This window comes from Onychomys torridus, chromosome 3, assembly GCF_903995425.1.
Source record: "Onychomys torridus chromosome 3, mOncTor1.1, whole genome shotgun sequence".
Classification (NCBI taxonomy): domain Eukaryota; kingdom Metazoa; phylum Chordata; class Mammalia; order Rodentia; family Cricetidae; genus Onychomys; species Onychomys torridus.
Genome location: NC_050445.1, coordinates 105,132,135 through 105,154,318, shown reverse-complemented (window position 1 = coordinate 105,154,318; position 22,184 = coordinate 105,132,135). Strand labels below are relative to the sequence as shown.

Genomic DNA, 22,184 nt, shown 5'->3' with positions numbered 1-22,184 from the left:
TGATATGTGCATGTGGAGGTCAGATAACTACTCTGTGGAACTGATTCTCTCTTTCCACCTTTAGGTATGTTCTGTGTATCTAAATTGGGTAGGCTATCAGGTTTGTTCAGCAAATACCTTTACCTGCTGAGCCATGTTAATGGCTCAATTATTTTATTCATATTTTCCTTATTTTTAAAAACATGGGTGTTTTGCTGGCATTTATGTTCTTACACCCCATGCATGCCGTTCCCACAGAGGCCAGAAGAGGGCATAGGATCCCTGGGACTGGAGTTCTAGATTGCCCGGTGGGTGCTAGGAATTGAACCTGAGGAAGAACAGTCAGTATTTTTAACTCCAGCTCCACAATTCTTCTATTTTTAACAAAACTTAATATACAACAAGCTTAGCATGGTATTGATTTTACCATGAGATTAAAAGTTCTGTGCTGGGATTATATGCAGCCTTCTCATGAAGTACTCAGCCAATAGGAGCTGAGTTATTGAGCTACCCTAGGCAGGCAGGAATGTGTTCAAGGCATTTACACAAGACAGGGCCCAACATAGAAGTAAGGTTCCTTGTGCTGTAGTGCAGATTATATTTACTCAGAGCTTTAGGTAAGTGTTGCTTCTAAATGATCTTTCAGAAGAGATTACAAAGTATGATTGCTCTGGTTTGAGTGTGTCTCCCAAGGTTCAAGTGTTAAGTGTTAATCTTTATGTGAAGTGGAAGAGGGTGGAACTTAATCTGACTGTTGGAAGCTGGAGGTAGGGCCTTGGGAGAGTGATTAAGATTAGATAAGGCCTTTAGGGTGGAGTCTGTGATTGAATACTGGTTACTTTATTAGAGGAAGAGAGACTAACACACACACACACACACACACACACACATACACACACACACACATTCCCCACTTCCTGTCTCTCACCTGTATAAAGTCCTACACTACTTTAGAATTCTGCGTCAAGAAAGCAATCACCAGTTGTGGACTTGCAACGTGAGGCCAGAACCACAAGCCAGAATAAATCTCTTTTTTATAAGTATGAAGCCTCAGGTATTTCATTTTACTAATGAAGAAGAGCCTAAAACAATGAGACACTCAAGAAAACAAAACCAGAAACATGTGTATTTGCAAGTAGCAAATGATAGTTGTTTTTTTTGAGGTCTAAGCCATGTATAAACTCTCAGAAGGAAGATGCTTTATTTCATATAAGTCTGCAGTAGTAACAACACACCAAGAACCTGTCACTATGTCACTTTATCAACTCCAATCATTTGCTCCTTTCTGTTTGAAGTTTGACAGGAATCACAGATATGAGCTATACACTGGCATCTTAATCTTCTCACATGAGAAAACCATAATAATTACCTTAGGCAATATTCCTTTTGATCCATAGTGAGTCCATAAGCTTTATGGTAAACTGAATTTTAATTATGGGAGCACCTTATACACTATGGAAATGGAAATATTAAATTGCCAAGGTGCATTTTAAGCTATGTACAGGTGAGACAAAACATTTGCTAATTTCATTCTCCTTAGTTCTCAGGGGCATTGGTGATAAGCTGAGCAGACATCTTTGTTATTAACAGTCACTGGTCAAATGTATTGGGAATGAGGCAGTAGTTTGGAGCTTAAGTTGTGTTTCTTCAGGCCCCATGCCCTGTAATAAATGGGCATCCAACTTTTGAGTCTCACGACTTTTTTTACTATTAAATTATTGTGATGACTTTAAAGAGCTTTTATTTAGGTAGGCTTCATTTACAGATATTTGTTAGACAAGAAATTAAAAGTGAGAACAGCTGATTTTTGAGACAGGATCTGTGTTTCCCAAACTGGTCTCAAACTTCTGGTCTCAAATGATTCTTTTTCTTCAGCCTCTTCAGCAACTGGGGACTATGTGTACATATTACAGTAATATGGTGGTTTTAATAAGAATGGCCCCAGAGGCTCATATGTTTACATGCTTAGTCACCAGGGAGTGGAACTGTTGGATAGGATTAGAAGGATTAGGAGTAGCCTTGTTGGGGGAAATATGTTATTGGTGGTGGGCTTTGAGGTTTCAAAAGCCTATACCAGATCCAGTCTTGCTCTCTCTGCCTATGGATCAGGATGTAGCTCTCAGCTACTGCTCCAGCATCTGCACACTGCCATGTTCCTTGCCATGATAATGGACTACACCTCTGAAACTGTAAGCAAACCCTCACTTAAATGCTTTCTTTTTAAGAGTTGTCGTGGTCACGGTGGCTCTTCACAGCAATAGAACAATGACAAATACAAGTACCAGCATCCAACAGAGAAATCACATGTATGGGCATATATTACACTAGCTACCATCACCCCAAATCATGTAGTTTCTATAACACTTCAATCACACTTGTGAGAGAATGAGAGAGGGAAGGTGAATAAACAGTGTTAACACCATGGAATAATTTCAAATCCTTGGCTGCCTTGAAAGAGTCTCATGGACTTCTGAGGCCCTGTGTTAACTTTGAGAACTGTGACATGGAGAAGCCAATCACATCATTAGCATTTTTACATTTCTGTTATTAATTTAAGTGCATGACACACCAGTGGGCCCTGTTATGCCATCATTATACATATGCATTGTTATGGTTTTTCCCCATTAATGTTTTTTCATCTTTAGAATATACAGGTCTCCTGCTGTGGGTGGTGTCACAGGCCTGCAATCCCCAGCAAGGTGGGCAGAGGCATGAATATTGAGTCTGAAGCCTGTCTCAAAAAATAAAATAAGAGTTCGAGACCAGCCTGATCTACAGAGCGAGATCCAGGACAGGCACCAAAACTACACAGAGAAAACCTGTCTTGAAAAACAAAAGCAAAAACAAAAAATAAAATAATATTTGTATGTGTCTATTTACCTTTCCTAGGAAAGCACAACTTTTTCATTTTTGTCTAGGAATTCCATCTTCTACATTTTGGGAGGCTTTCAAATTATTACAGTTAAATATAATACTCCTGGTTTTCTTGTAGTTTTTTGCTTGGTTGGTTTTGTCTATGACAGGTAAGGACTTACATGCATTTTGTTGGTTTTATTGTTTGCTCTGCATCTCTGTCTTCCACCCTGTTTTTCTTGTCTGCTTGTTTTGTTTGTTTGGCATTGCAGGGGATGGAACTCAGCCTTGTACACACTAGGCAGGAGCCCTGTTGCTAAGCTACACCTCCAGTTCCCTTTCTACCCTTTCCTGATCACAAGGTGTGGTGATATTGTGTTCCCCAATATATTGTGCACACTAATAAATTTATCTGGGGCCAGAGAATAGAACAGCCACTAGGTATAGAGGCCAGAAAATGGTGGCACACATGCCTTTAATTCTAGCATTCCAAAGGCAGAGATCTGTCTGGATCTCTGTGAGTTCAAAGCCACACTGGAAACAGCAAGGCTTGGTGACACAAGCCTTTAATCCCAGGAAGTGATGGCAGAAAGCAGAAAGGTATATAAGGCATGAAGACCAGGAATTAGAAGCCTGGTTAAACTTTTAGGCTTTTAGCAGCAGTTCCACTGAGATCCATTTGGATGAGAACTCAGAGGCTTCCAGTCTGAGGGAACAGGATCAGCTAAGGAATTGGCAAGGTGAGGTGGCTATGGCTTGTTCTGCTTCTCTGATCTTCCAGCATTCACCCCAATACCTGATTTCAGGTTTGATTTTATTAATATGATCTTTTGATATTCCTACTACAACAAGGTAATTTGGATATTATTCCTCCTTTTTTGCTTGCTGTTTTTTGAGTTTTAGTGCCTTCAGGGCATAACTTTTATGTCTATCACCAAATACTGAAATTGTTTCTGACATTCAATTCTCAGCTGTCCTCATCAATGTTAACTCCAATGAGTGTGTGACTAGAATTAGGGTGGAATTACTTGCTTGCAGGCTCTAATTTTCTAATTTACCATCATATAGGAAATAAATTACTATGAAGTCTGAGCAATCAGACAGTTTACACTCATTAATGTATATGACCAGCATGACCCAAACTGAACAATTTCTTCAGATAAATATGGCGAGAATTCAGTAACCTCATAAAATTGTGTGAACCTTACTCATTAACTACTTGCTCATTAAATACATGCTCTTACTACTTACAGGAATCTTAAGGTTGTGCATAATGATTTAATTTCATAGCTATTTTAATCACAGAGTGATTTCATCGTTTTTGCTTTTTTGAAACAAGGTCGCTCGCTGTCCTTCTGCCTCCACCTTCTGTGAGTGGGGATCACAGGCATGTGCCATCATGCTAGGTTTATGAAAGGGCTTTAGTGGGTTAAATGAAAGCATCTTTTGCCAGGAGTGTTTCAAGGACTCATTCTGAAATTCAAACCTTAGAGATATGTAAGACCTTGGCTGCCAACCCAATCAAATCATTTTCCACATGAGGTGACTGAGGGCTAAAGCATTCATGTGACTGGCAGTCTGTGACTTAAAAAGTGGCAGAAGTGAGTCTGGCTTTTATCTTTTTAACATATTAGATTGCTTTTGGACTGAGAAAAAATCTTAGAGCTCACCTAATTGAATTTCATTGTTTTACAGATAAGAACATGATTGTAGAATGTGGTTAAACAATAACCCCCCATATTTATGTAATATCTGCTGGGGTAAGAATGTAATAAAAACTAGTTTCCCTTCCTGACCTATCATCATCTAGAAGCCAGAAGTCCTGACTCACGCCTACCTGGTGTGCTTCGTCTTCATTCCCCTGAAAAATCTAAGTGAAGCAGTGCTTCCTTCATTCATTTATGTTTGATTTTGTTTGAGACAGGGCTGGCTTGAAACTCGCTATGGAGATCAGGCTGGCCTTGAACTCACAGAGATGCTCCTGCCTCTGCTCCTGAGTGTTAGTATTAGAGACATGCACTACCACACCCCTCAATATTTATAACACAAGTACTGATAAACAATGTAGTCTATGGCACATGATCAATTAAATATTATTTTATCCCTGAGTATGTTAAAGTTATTTTTAAACTACATAAAAACATGCATGTGTTAATGTATTTTCCTTATAACTGGGGCAGCATATTACTAACTAGTTGTCTTGTTTTGCTTATTACACAGTCTTAGGCTGACGCTGGGCCAAAGAAACACAGCACTAACTTAGGGCTTGGTAGGGACAAGCCTCACTAATCCATAATTTTATTTCCCCTTTTGCAGTTCTGAGGAAGAAATCCAGGGTCTTGAACATGCTCTACCACTGATGCTCTCACTCCAGTGACCCCGTGCCTTTGATTCACAATTTCTACAGCCATAATATAGAAATATGCTCAATATTACAGCATTATTCTACAGATAAGTAATACTCACATATAATCTGTCAATTCTTACTTGTATAAGAGATTATATAGCATATGAAAAACACACAAAGGAAATCTGGGAATTCAGGTCCTGGTGCTGGCTCACCACTTACTGTCTTGCTTTGACACCTTGGACAAGTACTTTTTAAAAAATTCTGTAAGATAACTTAGATGGGTGTCTCAAGGAGTCATGTTGGAGAAGGAGAAGAGGGGCAGGGTAAACCTGCTTTTATCAGCTTTTCTTAGATTTTCAAATACTATATTATTTGAAGAATGAGTTCTGCCAAAAAAAATCCCCACAATTTTATCTTAATTTCTTAGAGTGAGTTTGCAACAGGAAATGGAGTAAGTAAAATTTCAGAAAATTCTTGGATCATTTTTTTAAAATCTATTTTTACCTTGCATCCTTCACAAGCATGAACTCCATAGTGGAAGCCTGATGCTTTATCCCCACAGACTCGGCACTCAATGGCCATGAGGGAGTTGGAAGGCTCTTCATGAGGTCTGTTGTAGAGCTGGGTCTTTTCAGAATAATAAGGTGGGGATACAGGTTCTACTTTGATCGCACCTGTGCATTGGAAAATTCAAGAAGATGGTTATCTCATGATAGACAATCCTAAGAGGCACCGTGGCTTCCCATGGTGGCCTTCATATTTTCATGCCATAACTTTACTATCTTGGAGGAGAGGTTCTGGGGAGCATGAAAACACACTGGTGCTCAGATAGGAAAAGGAAAACTTTATCATCTTAGGCAAGTCCCAACACCCCAGAGCCTCACCTGCACAAATAAAGCGGGAAGGGAATTAAGAGCACAGGTTTGAAGCAGTGTAGCTTACTGGGCAAGAGGATGGGCTGCATCTGGCACTCATTCTGTTATTATGGGTTTTATTGACATGTTGCTCTTTAGAAGTAGTTTTAAACCTTCCTCGAAAAAGAAACACAGAAGGAACCTGGCTGAGAAAATGTCACAGTGAGCCCAGCCTGAGGTGGCAGGTTATCAACAGGGTTGAGTCAAGAGGTGGTTTGTAGAGAGCAGGAGAAACCTGTGTGAAGCAAGTACTGCTTTTGCTGGTGGCTCAGGCCTATTGAATTTCCATATTAGGCTTTAACCCAGAACCACACAGATAAATACAACCACGTATATTATCTATCTAAAGAAAACAACTAGAAATTACAGGAAGTTCTTACTTATTATCAAGTAATGATTGCCAGTGACACAGGGGTGACTCTGGAAAACCAGCACATCAGCCCACAAGATAAAAATCAAGGAAACAGCATCAGAGAAATGATACTTTATCTTGAAAAGTTCAGTTCTGTTTTTTTTTTTCTTGTTGTTGTTGTTTGATGGTAATTTACTTAATGGCATGATGATCTGTCAATTAGCTACAGTGTTAAAATGTAAGTTTGTGCCCCAAACTAGGGTTTGGTATGAATTTCACAAACTACAGACTAGGAAAAAAATACAGCTGTAATAGTAACTTAGTGATGACTGGTCATAAAAGTTGATCTACAACTGTGACTTATTAACTAATAAGAAGCTGGAAGAATTCAAAGTTTACATGATGGACTCTCAGCCTAAGACACGACTGGCAATGTAACCTTGTTAGAAATGCTCCTAAGAAGGTATCAAGAAAGGAAAGAAAGAAGAGAGGGAGGAGAATGAAAGGGGGAAAAAGGTTGGGAACAGAAATTCATGTGCTGTCTTCTTTTTGCCTATCACAGATACCTAGAATTCCAAGGGCAATGGATTAATGAATAAAGATGCCTTCTCTTTGGAGTGCTAATCTCTCGAGCATTTATTCTAGGGTTATTCAGAGATTTGTCTAATTCTAGTCTTAGTAGTTTGAAAAGTGGACATACTTTGGTATTCTTGGAGCTTCAGGTCATATTTGTAATCAGCAACCATTGGGTCAGCTCTTGTGAATGGAATGTCTTCATAGTGTGGAGCAGAAATACTGGAGAAATCAACTGTGGTAAAGGGCTTGATGTCAAAGGAATGGGAATGGTCATCCATCACAGAGAGGTCCACAGAGCTGATTCCAAAGTTGGTGGGCCAGAATGGCATCTCTGTGTCAACCATGGTAATTTCTGAAATGGAAAAAGAACAGGATGTGAGTCAAGTTCTGGCGGAGAGAGCAGGCCTCTAAGAGCAGCCTCTAAGGACGTATAGAGAGGAAGCTGAGCTTCATAAAGCATACCCAGTGAAGGAGGAGTGCATTACTGCCTTCCTAGCACCATCCAGGTGGCTTTACAGTGAGAAGGAAGTCAGCTTTTACCTGAGTATACTAGCAGACACCCTACAGTGTGTAGCTACATGGAATAAATCCATCTAAATATGAGTTCTGCTCACACTGTCCTCTACAACAGGTCATCAGCTGGATCTGATAATGGTTATTTTTCTTACTTCAAATTGTTTCCATTCTTATTAAGATATAACTGATAAAATATTTAAATGATCACTATAGTGATATTTTGATATATGTATGCACTGTGAAATAATTACCATCATCAATTTAATTAACATATTCATCATTTTATAGAATTATTTTTGTCTTTGTGTTGAGAAAACTTAAGATTCGCTTTCTTAGCAAATTTCAACTAAATGATGCAGTATTCCTAACTGTAGTCATATTGTTGTCCATCAGGTCTCCAGAGTTTAATGGAAACTGTGGCCAGTCTTCCCATTTCCCTTATGCCTGGGCCTTGGCAACCAGCAAGAGTGTATGGCATTTGCTTTCCTGCTTCTGGTTTAGTTCCCTTAGCACAGTGTTTCTTTGGGTCATCTATATTGCTACAAGGGACAGAATTTTCTCCTTTTTAAAGGTTATACAGTACTCCAGTATATGTATGTGCATGATGTGTGTGTGTGTACATGCATGTGTATGTGTGTACATTTTGCATATGTGTGAATATACGTACTACAGAGGTTTTTGTTAGTTTTTTTTTTAAGATTTATTTATTTATTATGTATACAGTGTTCTGCCTGCATGTATGCCTGCAGGCCAGAAGAGGACACCATATCTCAGTATAGTTGGTTATGAGCCACCATGTGGTTGCTGGGAATTGAACTCAGAACCTTTGGAAGAGCAGTCAGTGCTCTTAACCTCTGAGCCACCTCTCCAGCCCCTTATTGTTAGTTTTTATTTGTTCATGTGTCTTAGACACTTACGTCAATTTCACCTCTTAACTATAGCAAATAGTGTCATCATGTATGCAGGAGCATAGAAATCTTGACTTAGTGACTTTACTTCCCTGGTCATATGTCTAGCAGTGGGACTGCTAATGACGTGGAAATTCTACTTTTGATTTGTTGAGACTCTCCACTTGTGTTCTATAATGGCTCCACAGTATCCAGTATACATCATGAAAAAGTCTTCTGTTACTCTACATCCTGTCTTCTCTTCATGTACCAGCTATTCTAACAAGTGTGGAACAGTATATTTTATTGTAGTTTTGATTTGCATTTTCCTCAGGTATTAGTGATGTTGAACACTTTTTCATACACCTATTGACCATTTGTATGTTTTCTTTTTAGAAATAGCTATGAACCTTTGTGCATTGTCTTGGACTGAGATCTTTTTGGTGTTTTGTTACTGATTTTCCTTGTGTTTGTGTTTATTTGTGTGTATGTGTGTGTACATGCACATGTATGCCTGTGTGTGTGGAGGTGTCATCCTCAGGAACACCTTTCACAACCTTTGAGATGGGGTCTTTTGTTGCCTGAAGTTCACAGTTAGGCTAGAATGGCTGGTGGTAAACTCCAGGGATCTTTTTTCTCCACCTTCCCAGTGCCAGGAATGCAAGTGTGTACTAGTATGCCTGGTATTTTTCCGTGGGTCTGAGTATTGAACTCAGTTTCTCATGCTGACAAGCACTTTACTGGCTGAGCCATACTTCTCCTAGCCCTGCATATTTGAGATTCTTCTTTCTCTTCCCTTTTCCTTTTTTCTTTTCTGCCTTTTCTTCCCAGGTACTGGGATTAAAAGTGTATGCCACAATACCTGGCTTTTTTTTAAATTTATTTTTATTTTATGTGTATGAGTGTTTGCCTACATGTATGTATGTGTACCATGTGCACGCTCAGTGCCTGAGGAGGCCAGAAGATTATGTCAGATCCCCTGGAACTGGAGTTACTGGCAGTTATGAACTGCCATTTAGGTGCTGGGAACCAAACCAGGGACCTCTGAAAGGGCAGCAAGTGTGCATTTTTCTAAGTATGATTTGCTACCATAGTAAGTAAAACAAAGCTCTGACTCATTTGGGTCCCAAGTACTGAGAATGAACTGTGAGTCACTGGTTTGTACAGACTATAAGTCTTTATGCATTTGTAAGTCTGACTTGGTTTACTTGAAATGAGCTCACCATTCAGAGTGGTGCCTCTAAAAGTAATCACTACTCTAAATGCTCCAGAGCTATGTAAATTCAAGATTGTTAACCCTGGTGACAAAGAAAATGAACTCATAAATTTTATCGTGGCTGTAATCGTATTAGCAGCATTTGACAAAGGTTTTACTCACAGTAGATGCTCATTAAATATTTATCCACTAAACATTACATGACTTGATGGCTGGAGGAGGTAACTGTGAACTTTTATTTAGCAGAGGGCCAGGGAAGGAGAGAAACAAATAGACCCACTGAGTATCTCCCATGTACCAGACACATCTATCTTTTCTTCCACGTGTGCTGAACTATCTTCACTTTATAGATCAATAAGATAGGATTTGTCCTGTCAGGTTACACGACTTGCTCAAGGTCCATGAGCTGGGTGGGTGTGGGTGACTCAAACTCAAGGCTGACTCAGAAACTCCATCCTTTCAAATAATCTCTCATTTGATAAAAATGTCCTGGAAGATGGACTCTTCTCATAGGGGTATCAGGGAATGGTTCTTTTGCTTTTTTTCCAGCATGCAAAGAACTAAAGCAATTTTTTCACAAAGGCCTCATGAAATGAAGGGATTCAGCTATAGTCTTCATGAGAAATATAGTGCCTTGTAGATACAAATAAGGAGACTGGCTCTGTGGATGTGCTTTGTGGCTGCAAGTGGGTTCATTAGGCACATTTGGGTTCCCATGCCAAATATCTGCATAATAAATACCCAAACAACCTTCAGTTGTCTGTGTTACTGTCTAAACACTGCACACCAAAAAAGAGGAATGTGCATTGGTGATAACTTAGAGGACGTCCTGGTCTCAGTGACATCTAGAAAGAATTCTGTGCTCCTAATTAGCAGGCGCACCCATAAAACTATGTTGTTTGCTTCAAAATTCATCTACACGGACCCAACCCAAGTCACTGCATTTACTCTGCTGCCCTCCCTAGCATGTTTAATTTTCATTTCTCTATGTCCTTACCCTTTGCTATCAGTTATTTTCATCTCAAAAGATCTCCTTTCTTGTCCAGATTATAATACCCTTAAATTTGGATGTTTCCCATGACATCTATTGTGACTGATAAGTGAGTCAAAGGTAGTGGGTATGCCTCTGTACAGACACTGAGAAGTGAAAATAAGAAAGATACATAGGTTACAGGAAAAATTGGTCATTTATCATTTTATTGGTTTACTTCTTTTTTCCATCTGGAAAAGGGCTTTGCACATGCTAGGCAAATGTGCTACCATTTTCTTAGTCCTCCATCTGAGCACTGGCTTTACAAGAGTGCACTATCAGGTCAGGCTTTACAGATTTTAAAAATGCTTTTTAGATTTATATAAAATTAAGTAAAAGTAAAGCTCTTATATAGTGTCTTACTTTCTGAGATACAGGTGTCCCCTGCTATTGTCCTGTGTTAGTGTGGCACATCTGTGATAACTAATGAGCCACTATGGATATGATGTTATGAACTAAAGTCATGTCTATATTAGGCACTGTGTATAAATAAGTCTATGGACAGTAACAAGAGTGTAATGTGATGTGTCCATCATTACAGTATCGTACAGAACTACTTCTCTGTTCTAACCAACCTCTGCATTCCTGTATTCATTTTACTCTTCATTTAAAGAATGTTGACTCACTGAGCTCTACTATTAAGGATATGTTGTCAGGGAAGCAGTACAACCAGCAACTTGTATAATAAATCACCACAGCATTAGAAGTCCTCCAGGGCACAGCCCTAACTTGCTTTTCAGTCTTATTTTCCATTGGTTGTTTCAGACCTTATTTCTATGATTGGCATGTCCTACTGCTAGATGTGCCATGCTGTCTCCCTGCCCTGCGTTCCCTACTCTTGCCCTTCTTTGTAGATGCAGATTCCTGAGGTCACTGTAGCTTTCCCTATCCTTCATTTCTGTGCACCACACTCCTCCTTGTCTTTCAAAGCTAAACACTACTTTCTCCATGAAGCCATGACTTCTCCTCTTCTTTAATGCTGACATAATTTCTGATCTGTTTAAGTATCTATACTATAGATATATAGGTATAGTATATAATACTAGATATAAATGCTATAGACACTATAGCACTTGGATTTGCATGTTGTCTGGAATGAGGAGACACCTTATCATCCTGTTTCCCATTAGTCCTTCTGCATAGTTGTTGTGTTCTAAAACTTGCCAATTAAGTAATAATGTTATATGAAGAAGAGTGAAATGACTTCTCATTTCTCTTAGAAGGAAGAAGAAAATTAAGATACTTCCTCAGTAGTTTAGTTTTGTTGAGATGTAAGCTTCCCTGGAAAGATTAAGCTTTGGTATTATAACTAAGACACAGTATGAGCTCAGACCCTGCTCTCAAACTCGTATTTTAGTTTTTTTCCCTTTGGGGACTATCAGGAAGATTAGAACTAAGGTTTTTTTTCTTCTTTTGTCATACTGGGCACTGAACCCAGACTTGTCCATATGATAAGTAAGTGCTTTACTACTGAGTTATACCCTAGCTCAAGTTTTCTTATTTTTCTAAGATGGGGGACAAAAAAGGAAGAAAAGAATTTGCCTCTTCATCTCTAAGAAGACATATTGCTGAAATACATGCTCCCCCTCCCCCCATCTCTGTATTCTGGGACACCTTGACCTCAATGGTATTACTCCATGGACATGGTTATTGGGAGGCATGGGATCCAAACATGCTTTATTTTCCTTTGACTTAGAGATGGTTCAGGAAAGCTGCTTCTTATTTTGTCTCTAGAAAACATAAGCTTCTGTTGCTGCCAAGCTGTAAGTCAAGTAGGTGTTTTTTGTTACCCCGTGCAATTACCCATGAAAGAGCAAATGGACAAAATATTTGCATGAACAACAGTCCTTCTTAGGAATAATTCAGTGTCTTAACTTTCCAGCTGGGTGACATGAGTCCTGTTGCCTCAGGGCATATCCTTCAATTTCACAACTTTCAAGAAAGTCTTTAGACACACTTTGTGTGCAATGGCACAGCTCTATGCTGTTTCTCTTTGACCTTCAAATTTGGCTTTCAATTTTGTTATGGTTAATGAGCAGTCTTCTCATACTACTCCAAAGTAGAATGCATTTCAAACAAAAGTGCAATCAATTTCACGCAAGAGTAAAGTGACTTCTCTAACCGAATAGGCTCTATTTGGGAATATGGAAGTGGGTCAGAAAGATACCAGATTATGGAATCAAGCACCAGGACTATATGGTTTGCCTTTGGATTATGATGTTCTCTAGGGAAAGAAAAATTTCTACTAAAAATCTGGAAAGGGCTAGAGTGTGGTTTAGTGATGAGAGTTTGCTTAGCATCAGTGAAGTCCCAGGTTCAATCCCTAGTACAGAAAAAAAAAAAGGAAATGACAACATTAAATCTATACCATGATTGTTTTAAAATCCAAGGTATAAAGTTCTATAGAGGTTGGGGTTGTAGCTCAGTGGTAGAATGCTTTCTCAGCATGTACAAGATCCTGGGTTCAATTCCTAGTACCCCAAAAGAGGGGGAAAAAGGACACCTGAGCTAATGTTGTACCCCCTCAGTATTTACAGTGGTTGATACAAATAGACCCCTCAGTCTTCAGAAAGGATTATACTCGATACTGGACTGCAATGATCTCTTTTAATTCTCACAACATCTCTGTACAGAATACTCAGAATTTTTCTTTCTTTCTTTCTTTCTTTCTTTCTTTCTTTCTTTCTTTCTTTCTTTCTTCCTTCCTTCCTTCCTTCCTTCCTTCCTTCCTTCCTTCCTTCTTTCTTTCTTTCTTTCTTTCTTTCTTTCTTTCTTTTTTTTCTCCTGTTTTGACAGGGTCTTGCTACATAGTCCTGGCTGTTCTGGAACTCACTTTGTAGACTAGACTGGCCTTGAAATCCTCTTGCCTCTGCCTCCTGAGAGCTGTGGTTATGGGCATATACCACCACGTACTCAAAATTCTTAAAGAGGTGTAATCAAGTGCCGAAGATGTATCTCAAGGATAAACACTTGCCTAACATACATACAGCTGAATTCCAAGTCCAGCTCTGGAAGCATTGAAGGAAATATGGCACAGATACAAAAGTAATTTGTGGACAATTATTAGGAAGAGATGAGTGTTGAGCACAAATGTCAGAAGCTCTGTGGCCATATACTTAACCTCCTAAACTAAACCATTCTGCCTAGGAAACTATCTCTCTTCCTAATTTCCAGGTCTACACTAAACATCAACACATTTCAACAACCCCTGCTGGGCCAGGCCTAACACAGGATGCTGGTGGTGACTACTGAAGGGTAACTCAGAGAAACGTATTCAGATGGGTAATGAAGCAACATCCCATAGATTCTCTAGAGCTTAGTAACTTGGTTAGCAATGACTTTCAAGAGACACTCAACCATGGATTTTCAATGTCCTCTTGTTTTAGTTAAGGTCATGGTACTCACAAGTATAGCTCCTACTTGTTTATCTAGCTAGCCCTTCTTTACTGATCTGTGTAAATCAGCATAGTACAAACTAACTTGGGAATTATATAGTTCCTTTCCCATCTGTGAGCCAACATCCAGAGATAAAAATTGTCCTGAAATATTACAAGGGAAGAAGCCATTTTGAAATAATTGTTGTTCCCCATTTGACAGTAAAAGAATACAGGCATAATGATCTGCGTATGAATACAGACAGTGAGAGACTGGGTGGGCAAGAACACATCTTTTCTGTCTCCCGGCCCAGCATTCTTTGAGTGTTGTTACTATATTGATATAATATGTTGAAAAAGAGACTTTCATCCTAAGCCAATTTTCATAGATCAAGATGTATTTGGTCTTAATTAATATATACAAGTTACATCAAATTTCAACAGCCTCATGCAAGAAACCATTTACCAGATGACAGACTGTCACAGAATAAAATACAGAAGAAACATGCAACAGAATTGTTCCTGTTCTGGTTTGAATGTGAAATGTACCCCATAGGATCACTTGGTCCCCAGCCAGCATGCACAATTGGGAACCTTTAAGAGGAAGGGCCTACCTGGAGCAAGCAGGCTGTTGAGGGGTGGGCCTTGAGAGTTTTAGCCCAGCCCCACTTCATCCTGAAGTCTTTTTCTACTTCTTATTCCCTAGAGGGATGAGGACTTGAGGAGTCTGAGCTGCCTACTGCCATTTCTAGCCATAATGACATCTTCTCAAACCAGGATCCCCAGTAAATCCTTCTTTCCTCCAGATCATTGCTTGCTAGGCATTTGGTCACAGTGAAGAGAAAAGTATGCACTACACTAACAAAAATAATAACCTCCTAATTAAGCATTGCAGTGGTCTGAGTTTTCACATAATAAATACAGATAACTCTATCTTATTTGTTACTTTTGTAGGTTGTTGTTCTGAACATTAACAATAAAGAAGGAAGGAACATTGTTATGTCCAATGCCTGGATTCAGATTCTGCCTTGGAGGCCTTAGTTTCATGATCTCTATATAGCTAATTTTGCCATCTGTAAAATAATGCTATCTTGTTCTGTTCCGAAGATTAATGAGATATCTGTAAAACACCTAGCACAGGGACAGATACTAAGTTCTAAATAAACAATAGATTTAATCTTTGTACATATTAGTAGCCAGAGTCCCACCGTCACATAAAAGGTGGGCTAAAAGCCTCCAGGAAGAGGAAGAAACACCAGCAGAGTGCTATTGTTCAAACAGAACTATGGGTAAAACAGATGTCCTGTTTTAAAGACCTCTGGTAAAGGAGAGTGCCTGGCTTCTCAAAAGTACTTACTTCAGTGCTTAATTGCTCCTTTGTGGCAGGGAAAGTCTTTCTTATCTGGCATCTCCCCAACTGTATTATACATATGCTAATGATGTTCCTTTAAAAATCATTACACAGAAAAGTATCAGGTAGTCAAGTAAATTTAGGAAGTCTAGGTTAGGCAAGGTTGAACATGTTGACTGCAAGACTTAAACTCATGATTCACACTCAGGGAAAGGAACATGCAGTAGGACAATTTACTGTTTGAAGGACAACTGTTTATGAAACCACAGTCTACTGATATTGGAGCTTTTAAATATTCCTTCCAAAGTTCTTATAGTGTAATCATGGACAACTGACTTAACCCCAAATTACAGGAACTACACTGTGAAGTTGAGAGGAGAAAGAAGAGTAGTGGGGAAAGGCAGGATGGTAGTAAAAGGGCTGAAAGCTTACATTCTACAGTTAGAGGTCAACAGTTGGTGAACACAATATAAAAAGTAGCAGCCAAGCATGTGATTCTCAAGACATGGAGGTGAATGCCAGAAGAGAGCTCTGGAGTTAAATATCAATAACTTTGAAACAGAATTATGGTGGCACTGGGGATTTTTATATATTTTTTAAATTAAAGTCTTTATACTGTCTGATTTCTTTTAAAAAGGTATATTCATTTGAGTATATTAAAAATTAAGTTGGATATCCTTTATTTTTAACTCTACCACTGAACTATACCGCAATTTCCCCCCCTCCTCCTTCTCCTCCTCTTCCTCCTCCTTCTTCTCTTTTTTTCTTTTTCTTTTTGGTTTTTCAAGACAGGGTTTCTCTGCGAAGCTTTGGCGCCTTTCCTGGAACCCACACTGTAGCCCTTCTGGCCTCAAACTCAGAGATCTGCCTGGCTTTGCTTCCTGAGAACTGGGATTAAAGGCGTGTCCCACCATTGCCCAGCTACCCCAACTTCTTAAATACCTTTTAACTGTAATATTTCCCCATGATTTCACCTAATAAGTGGAAGTAAATCTATTACTTGCATGTACTTTGTGTTGTTATAAAGGAATGTTTGGGTAAATAATATGGAAAAGTAGAAAAGATACTGAAATAAAAGAAAAAATAGGTATTTGACCAAAAGATGGCTCTCCTTCTGAGTAACACACTTACAAAATAAAATTATATTTATTTACTTTAAAAAGTTGTGGGTATCTGTGTATGTGTGTGTATCCATGCTCACGTGTACATATGTGTTTTGGAGTCTGATTATGTGTGGAAGCAAGAGGAAAATGTTGCATTTCACCTTGAGGCACATCATTCACCCTAGTTTTGAGACAGCTTCTCTCACTAGTATGGAACTCACCTATTAGGTTAGGGTGACTGGCCACTGAGCCACAGGGGTCTGTCTGCTCCTACCCTTTCAGCACTAGGATCACAAATGTGTGCCCGCTTTTTAAAACTATGAGTTCTGGGATTGAGCTCAGGTTCTCATGTCTTCTAGGCAAGCACTTTTACCAACTGAGCCATTTCCTCAGCCTCTGTGTCAATTTTTTTCTTATCCTTGATTATTGTTATGGGCCTTTATTTATTAAGACAGGAAAATGACTCTGAACTTCATTCGCAGAAGCATAATTTAATAATGATAGCTAACAATTTTTAATCACTTAAGCAGCAGGCATTATATCTTATGCCCATCTTGCATCCACTTTTGTGTATATGATACATAAAATATAATTTGTATATAAAATGGTCCAGGAAGGCATACATAATTATTATCACTTAATAGTGTTAAAAATACTTGGAGTTGCTGGGCGGCAGTGGCACACGCCTTTAATCCAGGTACTCAGGAGGCAGAGCCAGGCGGATCTCTGTGAGTTCAATGCCAGCCTGGTCTACAGAGCGAGATCCAGGACAGGCACCAAAACTACACACAAAACCCTGTCTCAAAAAAACCCTCAAAACAAAACAAAAATACTTAGAGTTAAATAAATTGCATAATATCACACAGTTAATTGATATTACAGCAGGAATTTAAATTCATTTGTGGCTTCTCTGACTACAGAAAAGATTTAGAAAGTAATTCTGTGTTGTATTGTTTATTTAATATAAGAAAACATATTTTCACTCTGCTGTCTACTTAGGACTATATTAAAAACCAAACCCAGTGTTTCTCTGACTTGATTTTCCACTGGTGGATTTGGCAGAAGATGAAGTATCTAATATGTATTGCTATTTGCACATTTCTTTATAATAAGCCAAAAGGCTCATAGCAAATGCTTGAATGCAGATCAACAAAGTCTCAGAGAAACTGCAGCCTTAGCCTTAGCCTCTATAAGGAAAAACACACTCATGTTTTATCTCTAGAAGTACAGTTTTTATTGAAACTGTGGTTCTGAGCATCTATGGACCTCGCGGGTGAGAGAGATTTGTCCTGACTGTGGGCCAGGCAGTAAAAATCTAACTACAAATGGCGCCCAACGTGGGGCAAGAATTTCCACCTAAAACCTGAAAAAAAGATTCTAAAACGGAGCTAAAAACAGCAATCCAAGATTGCAAAAAGCACAGGGACAAATAGCCAATTGAATGGAAGCATATGAATTATGAACCAACGGCTATGGAGCCCCCAGCTGGATCAGGCCCTCTGGATAAGTGAGACAATTGAATAGCTTGATCTGTTTGGGAGGTGCCCAGGCTGTGGGACCAGGATCTGTCCTTAGTGCATGAGCTGGCTGTTTGAAACCTTGGGCTTACACAGGGACACATGCTCAGCCTGGAAGGAGGGGACAGGACCTGCCTGTACTGAATCCACCAGGTTTAAATGAGTCCCCAGGGGTGTCTTGGTCCTGGAGGACATGGGAATGGAGGGGAGGGGTTGGGGGAAGGTGGGGGTAGGGGCGGGATGGGGGAGGACAGGGGAACCCATGGCTGATATATAAAATTAAAACACATAATAATAGTAATAATAATAATAATAATAATAATAATAATAATAATAATAAAACAGCTTCCTAGGTGTCTCTCTCAAGTTAGCAGCAGCCTGCAGGTTTGAGCTACTATGACGAGTTCCTGGTGTGTGTGTCTGACCTACAGTGTGGTGGAAATTACTCTGCTGCATGGTGGATTTAGTCTTTGCTACTTTAAAGAAAAAAAAGGGTTCTGGGCTATTTTGCTGCTTTGATTGAACTGCTTCTGATAGTTGATGGTACACATGGCTCCAGACCCAGAGCTGGAGATAAACTGTACCACCGCCATGCTGGGAAGCTGAGGTGGGCGGAGCCAGCAGCCACAGCGGTGTTTCAATCTTACAAAGATGGATATTACACAGAGAATCTGATTTGTGTTGTCTTTGGGATTTTTAACTACAGAAAAAGATTTGATTGTAAAAGCTGTTGAATTAAATAAATATGTAAATTTTAAAGGTACCTTGACTTCAAAATTTGGATATAAGGATATGTTGCTTTGGAAAAGAGTCTCTGCTTTTGTTTCCACAGAAAGCCAGAGGCTATGGATTTGTTCCAGATTAAGATACATCAGATTTGATCAGCCAAGACCACCTAAAAGGTCTCCAATGACACAATGGCTCAGATGATCCAACATCCAGAATGGTTTCAAGGCAACTGGCTCAGAGGTTTACCCTCATGGACTACTCCACAATCCTAAAATTTTCTTTGTGTCCTCATAAGATACAGTGCCCCCCTCTAGCAGGAAGTAGTAAGAAAAACTACGCCCAATTTCCCAAAATTATCAAGCTGACTTTGGAGATGGAATTGGCTCACTCCTTCTCTAAACCCAAACATATTGCTAAAAGAAAAGGTTAAGAGATTTTTGTGTCCCAAATCAGAAGAGCCTTTTGGTGTGGGACAGAAAAAAAAACCAGTATTTTTATTTAAAGCAGTTGATTATAAATGCGATCTCTTTCTAAAGAAGAAAAGGGGATATGATACAGATATAACAGGAAAAAAGGGTAGATTAAGAAACTTACTTCTAAAGAGCAACAACTTGTTTAAAATGTTTTACATTGGTATAGATTTTAGTCTATTGATACAAACTTAAAGTTAATTTTGTTATACTGTGTGTATATTTCTACTCTTGTTTAAGGTATTATGTTTGTATAGCTCATTTAAAATTGTAATGGATAATTAAAAATAGATTAATAATTAATCATCTATGATAATCATACTTGTAGACATGTTAGTTAAGTCTTCTAGGTATACATAGAGATATTTCAGGTAGATAGGTAATCTTCAAATACTTCAAAGACCTACAGAATATGCCATTTAAAATATTTTTAAAATTTAGACTTTCTGGAAAATGAGACATGTCTGTTCCTGACAATACTGATTTACTTCAGAGAGGAGGATGGGCATTGAAGACACTTCATATCTTATCTTCACCTTGGCAAAAATAGCCATTTGGGCAAGAAACTGTTCTTGCCTGGACTGCTTGATTGACTGGACTTGCAGGACCCATAGAAAGGTGACCACTAAACTTTGTTTGACAAAATGGTCCTTCAGGTACCTGCTTTGCAGAGGAAACTGCCAGACATTCTTCAGGACACTGAGATAAGTGACCAAGAGACTCTAGCCCTGTGGGCTGAAGACAAATGCCCCAACTTTCCAAAGGAACATTAGGTGACTGTCTAGGCTGCCAGTTGTCTCTGTCTACCCCTGCAAGACTCCCGAAAGTTACTTGCATCCTTCTCCCATTTCTCAGGTAATAATATACCCTTCTGAGGTCTTTGATGTGGTTGAAGACTAGATAGTTATAATTTCCTCAGTTATGATAAAAGATAAGTTAGATATAAAAACCTTAGACTCAACAAATATAGGATAGATAAAATATTTTGTTTAATTTTGCCAAAACAAATAGACTAGATATTGTAACTATAATTCTTGCTTGATAATTGTTTTGTTATATGTAATTTCACTATGTAAAAGTTAAATCTTCCTTTTTTAAAAAAAAAGAAAAGGGGAAGTGCTGTAGGATGTTCTGTATGCCAGATGTGTTGCTCTGATTGGGTAAAATAAATAAAGTGCTGATTGGCCAGTTGCCAGGCAGAAAGGATAGGGTAGGCGGGACAAGGAGGAGGAGAATTCTGGGAAGTAAAGGCTGGGGGAGAGACGCTGCCAGCCACCGCCATGACAGAAAAGAGATAAGGTACTGATAAGCCACAAGCCACATGGCAAAGTATAGATTAATAGAAATGGGTTAATTTAAGATAGAAGAAGTAGATAACAAGAAGCCTGCCATGGCCATACAGTTTGTAAGTAATATAAGTCTCTGTGTGCTTGATCTGAATGACTATGGGACTGGTGGGTGAGAGAGGTTTGTCCTGACTATGGGCCAGGCAGAAAAACTCCAGCTACAGGACACAGGCTGTTTAGGTAGCTTGCTTAAGCCTGTCAAGAGGCATTTGGAGAAGGAAAGAGGACCAGATCATACTGACCATCTCTTCTGCTTCCTTACCTACAGATTTATATCCTTTCCCACTGCAGTAAAACTAGCTCAAGCATGGCTTATGGTTTTTATGTTAAATTTTCTTTTTTTCTAAAGAGAGACTCTAGTAATAATCTAACTGAGACTAAGACTAACTGCTGATAGCTAGTGTGGTTGAATTGAAATTACTACTTTATTCAGTATTCACTGGCATCAAGTAAAGAATTGTATTCATTCAGAAGTGAATAAGGGCAAACTATTATAGGTCCCAGGGACAATAAAAAGATAATAAATAGACTGGAGTGTAGCTCAATGGTAGAGGATGTTCTGAAAAGGGCTACAATGATGGCTCAGTAGTTAAGAGCTCTTCCAGAGGACCCAAGTTCAATTCTCAGCACTCACATGGCAGCTCACAACTGTCTGTGACTTAATTCTGGGGATCCAATACCGTTGCATAGACATACATGCAGGCAAAATACCAATGTACATAAAGTGAAAATAAATAAATAATTTAAAATAAGAAAAAGAGTAAAGAAGAATGTTCTTGGTATGTATAAGGCCCTGGATCAATCTTTAGCACACATACACAATGTACAACACACACACACACACACACACACACACACACACACACACACAGTTTATAAAGGAACATTATGAACAATTTTATAATATAGAATCGATAACCTAGATGAAGTGAGCCTGTTTCTTGGGTCCATTTCTCAAAACACAGTTGGCCAAAATGTAACCAAGAAGAAATAAACAACTGAATAGGCCTATATGTTAAAGAAATTGAATAATTAATTAATAACCTTATAAAACAGATGGCTAAGGTGCATTCACTGGTCAGTTCTATCAGTCATTCAAGGCAGAAATCATACTAATTTTTTGCCAGTAGAAACAGATGTAATAATTCTTTTTTAAAAATTTTATTTTTATTTTATGTGCATTGGTGTTTTTGCCTGTGTGTATGTCTGTGTGAAGGTGTCCATAGCCCTGGAACTAGAGTTACAGACAGGTGTGAACTGCCATGTGGTGCTGGGAATTTAAATCTGGGTCCTCTGGAAGAACAGTCAGTGCTCTTAATCATCTCTCCAAGCCCCCAGAAGTAATAATTCTTGATGCTACGAGGCCAACATTATCCTAATATCAAAATAAGAAAAAGTCATTGCAAGGGATGAAACCCTGCAAACTAACTTGGTCATGATATAGACACAAAAATCTCCAAGAAAATGTTAAGAAACTGAACAGAGGGTGTAGTTTCACATACCTTTAACCTTAGTACTTGGGAGGCAGATCTTTGAGTTTGAGGCCAGTATGGTCTACATAGAGAGTTCTAGGACATTCAGAGCTGCATAGATATACTCTCATAAAACAAAATTTCTATAT

At 38.8% G+C, this 22,184-nt stretch overlaps 1 protein-coding gene across 4 annotated transcripts in view; it reads right to left on the bottom strand.

Annotated features, from left to right (window-relative positions):
- Pparg (peroxisome proliferator activated receptor gamma) overlaps nt 1-22,184 on the bottom strand; it is a 134,798-nt gene that overhangs the window by 43,330 nt on the left and 69,284 nt on the right. For all 4 annotated transcript variants that reach the window (XM_036181415.1, XM_036181416.1, XM_036181417.1 and 1 more), the window contains 2 exons: nt 7,149-7,376; nt 5,687-5,856 (listed from right to left, as the gene is read on the bottom strand). In XM_036181415.1, the coding sequence (XP_036037308.1) occupies nt 5,687-5,856; nt 7,149-7,368 (390 nt within the window). In that variant the 5' untranslated portion in view covers nt 7,369-7,376. The remainder of the gene's footprint in view (nt 1-5,686; nt 5,857-7,148; nt 7,377-22,184) is intronic.